The following is a 10451-nucleotide window of genomic DNA, read 5'->3' as shown; positions in this document are numbered from 1 at the left end:
GAGCTGTATCAAAGGACTTTGGAGGGGAGGGGAGGGGAGGGGAAAGAAAAGGGACAGGACCAGGAATCTAGCATCCCAGCAGTGAGAAGAGGGATGGATGGGACTCAAATACCCTGCGCAAATGGAAATATTTTTCAGGTAGAAAGGGCAGCTGCTGTTCATCCTTCTGCCTCTGTGCAGGAATGATTCCCACACAGGATAAACCGAGAGCAGCTCCTTATATTTCAGCAAACACCATCACTTTCTTGCTGCACACAGCACAAATCTTCCATTTCCAGAGCTCGCTCGCCCATTTTGTGTGACGGGTCCCGTATGTCTGACCCACTAACACATTTCCGTTTATCAGGCGGCGTTACGTCACGCCAGTGGGCGGAGTCTAGTCGTTCAAAACACAGCCTGCCTTCAAATCCTCCCAGATTTTTTTACGATTCCCACCTTTTTTTTATTTTAAATTTTGCTCTCATTTTACAGCCTCCCTCAGCTTTTTCGGTACTCGGCGCCTTTTTTACTTTTTAAAATTTTTATCTGCTCTTCGTATATAATGCGGTGGATCTCCGTGTATTCTTTCCGACCTGGTTTTTCTTCCGAGATTGACTTCACGAACAGCATCATCCTCTGTTGTTTGTTTTCTGGATGCTTTCGATGGATATGGATTAATTTAAAAGCCGTATAAATGCACCTGCCGTCGGAGAGACACTCGGCTTTTAAAATCGCAGAGGTAAGACTGTGCGAGAGCTAAAGCGGAGGGTTAACGGGAACAAATGTTTTTGTTTGCAGCAGCAGCAACTGTGCAAGAGGCTGCAGGAGCAGCTGCGGGGCATTATCCCGCCTGGAGCCCGTCTGCGTTGTGCTGCACGTACTGCACATCAGAACAAAGTCCATACTTTCAAATGATTTTGAATTTGCATTTTGTCAGCAGTGTGGAAGTCTGGGGAAATGGCGTTATTGTTGTCGAGCAGACTTGAGCGCGCAGTTCATTTCCTGCTTCGCTTCTTTTTCTGAGTAGAGCAGATTGTTTACCAAAGCAGACTAAAAATCGCCGCTGCAAATTTCGGTTTCGAGCCAATACCAAGTGAGCGCAGGCCCAGTGTTACCGACACTGATGCTTTAACCTTCTGTAGGCAATCTCAAAAGTACATCTCAGTTTTTCTGCGTGATGAAGAAATGCCCCTGTAGTAAAAGAAATCCATCTGTAAACACGACTCTCAGGGTTTAAACTGTAAGAAATGAATGTGTAAAATTACAGATTAAACTCTGGTAGCTTGTTGCCCAGACTTCCCTCTAATTATAAAACTTTCTTTTTCTTACTATGAAACAATTTTTAAAAAAACAAATTCTAAAGTAGAAGCAGAAAAACAGGAAATTTTGTTATTTAATAGTTGTAATTAAACATGTTATGTGACCCCACTGCTGAGGTCTTTATTAGGAAAACCTATATATCCTATGAAAATACTGCATTAAATAGCGGCATTTAGACAAATGTGTCCTTTCTGATTAATAGGAGAAATATATTGAACTTGGGGGGTAGAAACAAGGTCAAGTATCAATCCAATACCAATACTAGCATTACTGTCGATACTTGGATCGATTGACTCATCTCTACTGTGGATCGTGGAAATCACATTTTTGCACAAAACTGGTTTGTATTTAAAGAAGCTGCTCAAATTGCTGTTTCTACGAAACGTTTCATCTCCCTGAACTTTACTAAGCTGCTATCATTTTTCTTCTATTAATTAAATTAATAGAAGAAAAAGAATGTGATAGCTTCTTGTCTCACCCAACCCTCCCCCCCACCATCAGGTGTGTGTGCCCTGGGTGCAGCCTGGCCTGTGCTGTGGATGTGATGAAGAACCCAGGAGCCGCGGAGAGCCGTCGGCTGGACGGCCTGCTGGAGGCCGCTCTGGTCCGAGAGGCTCGCCTCTGGAAGGTACCAGTCTTCAAGAATGGATGCATCCAGGTGAGCCCATAGTTGTTAGGGGATGCATAAATGTAGGGTGTCATTTTTGCATTTTCAACTTGAGTAAAGGTGTTTTTTAATGTTTATAAAGCACAGACATTTTATAGGCAGCTCAAACCTTTTTTATGATATAAAAAATGGAATGATGCCAACAGGAAAATCAATTTTGATTCGGTCAGTAAAAGGAGCCATTCTTATGACAGGAACCAATAAATCTCTTCATCTCAAAGTAGTTCAGCTGGTATTATAGAAAGGCAGCCTGTCATCTGGTTTTTATGTTGCTGTCATTGTACCTCTTAAAGCAATAACCACAGCAGAAAACCTTACAGGTTCTGGTTTGCGCCTGGTTGCATTTTATTCTTTCATCTAAAATGTAGTTCTTTGCACATGTAAATCATTAATCTGTTTTATCCTTTGTCCGCTCAGGGCGCTGACATCTCTTCATCCCAACACCAAGAAATGATCCTTTGGCTTGGAGAAATGAACAGGCTGTTTCGTTTCTGTCCAGAGACCTTTGCACTGGGAGTGTGTGTCCTCAACCGTCTGCTGTCTACTGTGAAGGTAGACAACAACACGTGATGGTGGTGGTGTCCGGCTTTTGTTTTGGTTTACAGCTTAATTTGCCCAGTAACTAAGGTTTACACTTTAGAATAATAGATTCTGTAGTTCTAAATTAAACTGCATATGCAACCAAAAATTCAAAGTTGCATTGCGCACATTTCACAGCTAATATTCTGTATGCACACCCTGTTAGTTTATCCAGTGCTGCAGGAACAAAGAGGTGAGAGCGAGGCAGATCTTTACTGTTGCAACATATCATGTACTTAAAAGTTATCAGTTGTGATGTTTGATTTAATTTCCGCGGGTCTTTCTTTATGGAGGCAAACTAAACAAATCCTTTTGTGTTTTATAGGCTCAAACAAAGTACCTGAAATGCATCGCTTTTACCTCACTGGTTCTGGCTGCCAAAATCAACGAGGAAGATGAGGTAAGAGCAAGCTTTAAGCTGCAATGCAAAAAGGAAACCAAGAGTTTAAGGCTCAGTCACAGTAGAGTAAAATTGGAGGGCAGCCTCCTTGCGACTGTGGGGGGGAAATCAGTGGTTGCCAGGTGACTGCAGTGAATTTATGTACTCTGATTATTGGGTTGGGGTTTTTTTTTTGGTTTTTTTTTTTTCACACAACTACTTGAGCGTGTGATATCCTCACCCTCCACATTGGATTGCAAGGTGATTGCACAGGTTGCCTGATGTGAGGCAACCTGTCTCCAGACAATCATGGTGTGACTCGGACTCACTGCAATCACTCTCAGACTGACTGTTAAACTGATTTATAAACGTCCAGATTTCCAAAACCTTGCAATCAATCTGATACAGTCTACGAAAATTACTGCAACTCCTCTGCAACACATCTCTTTTCAGCAGGAGACTAGTTAACTGTATGTATTCTGGTAATATTCTGGCAGCAACTACGTCACTATTTATGGAATTTTCAAAACTGAGGTTCTGACTGGACACTTAATTTAGCAAGTAGATGGCAACAGAATTGGATGTTCACCGATTTATCAGTTAATTGCAATGTTAATACAAACTGTATGTAGTTGCCAACCAGTTGCAAACTGATTGCAGACTGACTCCGACTTATTGCAGTTTCAAGGCAAAGGCGACAAAATCACAAGTTTGTTGCACATGATCACTAATAATGATTTTTAAAAATAGAAATAAATAAAAAAATAAACACCTCCGACTTCAGTGCATTTTTCAAAACATTGTTTATTAATTTCCCTTTTTGTCTGTGTGTGTTTAACAGGTTATAGGCTCTGTTAAAGGCCTGGTTGTGCAGAGTGGATGCAACTTTTCAACAGCGGAGATTCTTCGCATGGAGAGGATCATTCTAGACAAGCTGCACTGGGACTTGTACACCGCAACACCCATCGACTTCGTTCACATAGTAAGAGAGAATTCAGCAGATTGACAAGCAGACAGAATTTTTTTTTTTTTTTCTTTCTTTTTTGTAATCTGGACCTGAACTCGAAATGCTTCATGAATTCAGCTCCTGGTCTTGCATAAAAACACACGTGGTACAAAAGCGCACATAAAACTGTCATGCTTGCATCATGTTTGCTTCAAGATGGCATTCACAAACCCTCACACCTTCACCTCCCCCTAAAGAAAAGAATTGGTCCTTGTAGTGATTGTGCATTTATTTGATATGACTCAATGTGGCTACAGTTATCTATATTAATATAACAAACTCCATTCAGTTGATAAAGAAATCCTGGATTTCACTAAAAGCATATCTGGAAAGCTGGATTGTGTTTTTCTTCATGCCACTGTTTTAGAAATCAGATTTGATTTCTTTATTTTTAATGAGCAAAAATTCCAAATATTTTGTTTTTCAGGTTCTTAAATGCAGATTTTAAATAAATCCTCCAAAGATTTAATCCAGACTTTTTTTTTTTCTCACTTTCCTTCTAATTCATTGGCAAAGATGACATTTAGTGATTCATAGACTATTAAATTTGTCCATTGCAGAGTAAACAGATGAAAGAATTAAACTTGACATTAAAATAAAGCTTTAGTGCCACTTTGTGATCTAAAGATTTGACTTGCAGATCTCCATAGTGGACAAAATCAAGTTTTTGTGTTTTTTAAGCAATAAGTCAAGCATTATGAGGCTTCTCTAACACAGAAGGCTGCATGTGCAAGCTGCAAGCAAAGTAACATACGTTGCATATCAGGCCAAGGCACTTCTGACTAACCCTGCAGCCTCGCTGTGGAGACCTAAAAGATGAGCGGCCAGGAGGGTATAAAGATCAAGGATCTCTAAAATTATATCTGGGGTAACCGCTCAAAATCTCCGTGTTGTGTTTACGGCTTGGATCTGTGGCACTACTTGTTAAATCTTCCCAAGTCATTGCCTGAGGAGGTAACCGCTCACTGAGCTGTCAACAAACACACACACACACATTATTTGGATCCCCCCTCGTGCAGTTGGGCCTCGGGCTGTATTCATAATGCTTTTAAGTGAAAGTCAAAGAGCAAAAATTCACGGGACTGAGGTAAACGTCTCGCCTGTGAAGGTGCTCTAAAGAAAAATCTTTATCCATGTGATAGAAATAAAGCAGATTGTAGGCCAGAAGCTGGAAGCTTTATGAATACAGCCTTGACAAATGGTTAAACTGAATTCAGCCACATGCTTTACGAGTTTTACCTACGACTCGTGATGCACACTTTCAAATGCATCTGACTTTTTAGAAAAGTTAAATATTTTTATTTTTGTCTTCTCATGGATTCTGTCTCAACCCACACCTCAACGACCACCAACATTCCCAACAAATGTATAAATAACATCGTTGTGATTCTGAGAGCAGTGTAGGACTGCTTCTTAAAGCCACCAACCATAAACTGTCCCCCCCCCCAAAAAGCAGCTTGGCACATTCAGGCTGAATCCCCACTAAACTTACAAGAAAAAGAAAAAAATGGCACTTCCCCTCCAGGCTGATATTTATGTCACAGGTTTACCGAGTGCAGTTCTTATTGTGGCTCTATTATTGTCCTAGCGCTCGACTTTTCAGGTATTACAAAATCCAAGACTTTTAAAATAAAGACATGATGTATTAATAAAAACTATAATAAAATAAAGACATTTTCTCTCTTTGTACTATTCAAATAAATACTTTAACTATACTTTTAAGTATGTCACAATTACATTCCCCCGGCCCTGAAGAAGTTTCCCTTCACTAAATAAAACTGTATTCTACCGTTGTCTACAAAACGGCTAACAATAGACTCTATCGATTAATTTGTCACAGACGCTCCACCATGACACTTTGATATGAATAAATAAGAGGATTTACAGAGTTTTCTTCGTGTTACCTCTCGTCGTTCAACATCCATGTGAAACTCCTGGAGAAGCACTATCAGCTGTGTGATGGTAAAAACCATCTTTACTGCTACATTACCCTGAAAAGGACTCCAGAAAGAAGTGTAGTGGTGAGGGGGGGACTCAAGAAATTATATTGACTTTAGCGCCACACCGCTGAATCTGCAGCTCCAGGAACATCCCACTTTCTTTAAATCCCATGGCTTATATTTGCTACGGCGTAAAAGACGAAATAAAGCAGATGAACCAAACGCTATGTGACTAAATGAATGACGGGGTTTGAAACAAAAGCTGGATGAATGCATTCCTTTTTTTGATTCTCAGGATGTTCATCTAAACCAAAAGACTGAGCCAGCTTATTCAGCCTGTACTCACTGGTTTTAAAAGTGAAGCAGATTAATTAGTTTATGTTGCTATTTGGAAAAACTGAAACCACCTTCTTTTTCCACTGAGCCCCAACTCAGGTTTGTCAGTTACCTCCCACAAACGGTAACACAGAAAAGCACTGCACGTACAATACGATACAAACGAGATTACAATAAGCAGTCGGACAAAGAGGAGGGGGGTTTGGCGGGCTTCATTAGCAAAACCTGCACTGCTAGAGCTTCAGGTTTGGACCTCTACACTCACCTTTGAAGAGTGGATGATCAATCGGCAGATTGATCACGTCTTTGTTGGTGAGAAATTTGTGTAAAAGGGATGAATGATGTGCAGTTAAATGCACTGGTATACTTGATATAAATCTAGCAGGTTAGGAGTGGGCAATGGGTGGACAGACAATGAGATAACAATGACATCGTTATGGTAACATTTTGGTCTCGATTATGTTCTTTCCCCCCCCCCGTTGGTCCATCCTAGTTCCACGCCATGCTCGTCTCCAGCCACCCCCACCTCATTCCGTCCATCGGTCTCGGATCCGGTGTCGGCTGGTACCCTGCAACGGACCCCGGTGTCCCCCCCGTTGGGCTGGGGAATCAGAAGAGACCTCCCGGCCTCCAGGTGGCGTTGTGGACCAGGCAGGTGCAACACTGTATGGCTTGCCACCAGCTTTGGCAGTTCAAGGGCTCCACATTGGCTTTGGCCATCATCACTTTGGAGCTGGAGGCACTCACACCCGACTGGTTCTCCATGTTAACAGATCTGCTGAAGAAAGCACAAGTAAGAAAAAGCGCCTACTACTTTCTCTGGTCGCGTTAAGATGTTTAACGTAAGATATTCAGGGATTAACACATACTACAGCCCAACCAACAGTTTCATGTATTCTGCAATTAGTGGTTGATTTTTAGCTCAAGTAGATTTTACCGCAAACGTGATAATGGAAAACATGGGCAAAAACTTGGACAGTATTTTGACAGGTTTGTTGAACTCATGCAGAGAAATGTAATATATGTTGAAAATCTAGCACTTTCAGTCCAGGCACTCCATGAGTCGTAGCAAAGCAGTCTCTCAAAATCCAACTGGAAAAATCCCAAAAGCTTGCCCATAGCTGTAAATCTGCAAGCTGCTTTGCAACCCTGTTTTTGTTTTGGTTTTTTTCCCTGATCGAATCAATGTCATGTCAGTCACTGATGTCCACTGTGCTCTCAGCTTCTCATCTATGCGTAAGAAATAAAGCTGAGGCCATAGGACACAGCCATAATGACAAACATTTGATTGTAGAAACTGTTGCACGTCAGGTATTTCTATTTGTATACCACCAATTCACAAAAAGCTTAGCCTCGAGATGCTTTAAATCCTAGAGCAGTGGTCCCCAACCTTTTTTGTGCCACGGACCGGTTTATGCCCAACAATATTTTCACGGACCGGCCTTTAAGGTGTCGTGGATAAATACAACAAAATAAAACTAGTACCGGTACCGAAAAAATATTTATTCATAACACACGTGAAAAGACCCAGGAAAACAAAGTTAACGATAAAAATGATAACAGAATAACGCTGAAAACCAATAAAAACCCTGAAAACCATACATTTCACACCTAAGCCTCAACTCTCGCGGCCCGGTACCAAACGACTCGCGGACCGATACCAGCCCGGGGGTTGGGGACCGCTGTCCTAGAGTATTGGATTGAACTCTTATTTGCTGCCATGTCAAATCTTTAATTAGAAAAGTAACTTATTAGCAGTGACCCTGGCAACAAGCCTGTACAGGAAGTAACTAACAAAATGTTGTTTAAACACTATGTGTCTTCATTGTTTGTGTTCTGTTGCAATTTCCATTTAAAAGCACACTAACACACCAAAGTCACAAGAAAGACTTTCCTACTCTGGCAGTGGGACCATCTGAAGTATAATAGACTAAAGTAGAATCAACAATATAGTCTGTAGGCCATCATTTACATCATGCTTGTCTCTTCTTTTTCTTGTTCATCTCACACACATTATCATGCTTCTTCTTGTTCCCATCTCCCAGGTTGACAGTGCGGAGTTCATCCATTGCAAAGAGGTGGTGGACGAGTACCTGCACAGCCTGGAGTTCTCCCTGACAACCAACGCAGTCTACATTTTCAACAGCACTCAGATCCAGGAGGAAGAGCGAGCCCAAAGCCCCACGCGGCACTTACGAGAGTCCGGGAGGGACCAGGAGGACTCGGACGAGTATTACGACGGATTCAGAAATCTCTATAACGAGGAAGCGACTCCCGGGGCAGAGGGGAGCAATCGCGATGATTCGTTTGAGCAGGAGGACATCTCGTCGTGCCCCCCACTGCACCCTGCTGTCAACTAGGAGGACATTTTATTCACACCGTCCACCTTTCGTCTAAAAGGACATTGTGGGACCCAGATGCTCCTCGCTAACCATAACATTTCAAGATTTTGTTTTTCCTAAAAGATTTGGCTAATGTAAAATTTAGTATTATTTTAGTTTCTTCTTTGCACTTGTCCTCATTGACTCTGAAGGTGTCAGGATTTTTTGGGGGGTCTTATTCTGATCTTGTGGCTTGTTCTTGGCGGCTGAGCTGAAGCTGTGGGGAATCACTTACGTTACCAAAATTAGATTTGAATGTTTCTCTTTAGTGCAAAGTTACTGTTCTACCTGTAAAGGCCTTCTTCCCCTTACTTTACAACCTTCTTTTGGTTCACATCAACTCCAGATTTTTTGGGGGGTGTTTGTTTTGGGGTTGTTTTTTTTTTTTGTTTTTTTTTTTGTTTTTTTTAAGGCCTGTTTATTTGCTTCTTTTCCAAGTTTGACGGTGCCCCCCCTCCCGAGCCACATAGCACTTTGATATTAAAAAAAAGCTTTTTTTTCTTTTTTATACAAATAATTATATATTTTTAACCTCTTTTTATTATTTTAATCTTAACTCTACTAAAGTTTTCCAATTTTGTTAAATGTTTATTTACCCTTTTATTTAGAAAAGTTACATTTTTACTTAAAAGCTTTATTTCATGACTTAATTATGCAAATGTTTTTATTAAATTAAGTTGCAGCCTGAGTTGGTTTAAATTATGCAGCTGTTACATATCATATCTGAGTACCTTTGGGAGATTGATTCAACACTAGAGCAGAATAATAAAACAATGGTGATTTTTGACGGCATGAGATTATCTGATTGATGATGCAGCATCAGTGATAAATTAGCAATATTTTTTTAAATTATGTACTGTATGATAATCTGAGGTTGACCTATGGGATTCTTTCCTCTGATGTGTAAACTGATGAAGGCTGATGGATGGGAACGCAGCGTCTCTTGAGGAACTTTACCTCCACCGCTCTACCAATGCTGGAGAGACTGATCTTTGATTTTTATATATTTATTTTTGTTTAGGTGGCTCAAATTGTGTTCAGTCTCAGTAACATGACTTCTAATGTGAACAGGTTATTTTCTCATTTGTAAAGCCTGCTTTGATTCATCAAGTCGATCTGAACCAAGCAACACATTCCTTCAGATACTGAGGCAGCTATATCTTATTGTCTACCATAGAAATAAAGCTATGATTTCAACAAATAAAAATTCATTTCCTGATATTTTGAATGTTTTTGGTTTTTACTCAATTTTTGCTTGATATTTAGAGGTTTTGTCAATTACTGCATACGAGGATCAAGTAGTTGGGATGGGGGGGGTCAACAAAAAATCGGAAAAGTCAGTGACACTAAAAAGAAACAGGTGGTGAAACATTTTATAGCTAATATAACTGCATCTACAAACTGTGGAATAATGTTCCTCAACATAAAATTGCAAATATTTCATCGCCTACAGTATATATTATCAAAGGATTTAGAGAATCTGGAGAAATCTCTGTGCGCAAGGGAGTTTGCTTGTAGTTTGTCCATCCACAAAATCTGAGCTCACAATCAGTCGTAAGTAGGTTAAAAAAAAAAACTTATCTAGTCAAACCCCTGAAATACGTCATGCATCTCAGCAGCTATCACTTATCTGTCACTGGCTTTGATGTTGTGTCTCAGTCCAAGTATGTACATGGAGGCTCTCAGGGTGATTAGCAGGCAGCTTTGTTGGCAGTGTTAGTGTACTACAGCACAGAGAGAGCTCTGAACATATTGTAGGGCTGAATGAGGTCCAGTGAACTCTGCAGGTGGTAGACAGAATAATACCAATGCTGGCAGATCCTTCACAGTAAATGGAAAACAGTCTCAATTACCCAATAAAATA

The 10451-nt window shown here is 40.6% G+C and overlaps 2 protein-coding genes across 3 annotated transcripts in view; one reads left to right on the top strand and one right to left on the bottom strand.

Moving 5' to 3' along the window:
- Window positions 1-224: 224 nt before the first annotated feature.
- Window positions 225-4117, top strand: LOC146700486 (cyclin-I-like). Its single transcript, XM_085470719.1, has 5 exons — window positions 225-718; window positions 1801-1957; window positions 2384-2518; window positions 2871-2945; window positions 3766-4117. Exons 2-5 carry the CDS (start codon window positions 1844-1846, stop codon window positions 3928-3930), a joined length of 489 nt encoding a protein of 162 aa, XP_085326845.1. The 5' UTR covers window positions 225-718; window positions 1801-1843; the 3' UTR covers window positions 3931-4117.
- septin8a (septin 8a) overlaps window positions 3711-10451 on the bottom strand; it is a 40038-nt gene continuing 33297 nt past the window's right edge. Inside the window, exon 10 of one of the 2 annotated variants that reach the window (XM_085470716.1) lies at window positions 3711-6984. In XM_085470716.1, the coding sequence (XP_085326842.1) occupies window positions 6816-6984 (169 nt within the window). In that variant the 3' untranslated portion in view covers window positions 3711-6815. The remainder of the gene's footprint in view (window positions 6985-10451) is intronic. The other variant, XM_085470717.1, reaches the window with a different exon arrangement.

Source organism: Copadichromis virginalis, linkage group LG10 (assembly GCF_057382275.1).
Source record: "Copadichromis virginalis isolate Kocher_CV1m ecotype Utaka linkage group LG10, C_Virginalis_male_GT1.1, whole genome shotgun sequence".
In the NCBI taxonomy this organism is placed as follows: domain Eukaryota; kingdom Metazoa; phylum Chordata; class Actinopteri; order Cichliformes; family Cichlidae; genus Copadichromis; species Copadichromis virginalis.
This window is presented reverse-complemented; position numbering and strand designations above follow the sequence as displayed.

Excerpts from the sequence above, each read along its gene's own strand:
- LOC146700486 (XM_085470719.1), top strand. The coding sequence starts at position 1,844 with ATGAAGAACCCAGGAGCCGCGGAGAGCCGTCGGCTGGACGGCCTGCTG. Across the intron at positions 1,958-2,383 it reads TCAAGAATGGATGCATCCAG|GGCGCTGACATCTCTTCATC; the intron begins GTGAGCCCATAG and ends TTGTCCGCTCAG. Across the intron at positions 2,519-2,870 it reads GTCTGCTGTCTACTGTGAAG|GCTCAAACAAAGTACCTGAA; the intron begins GTAGACAACAAC and ends TGTGTTTTATAG.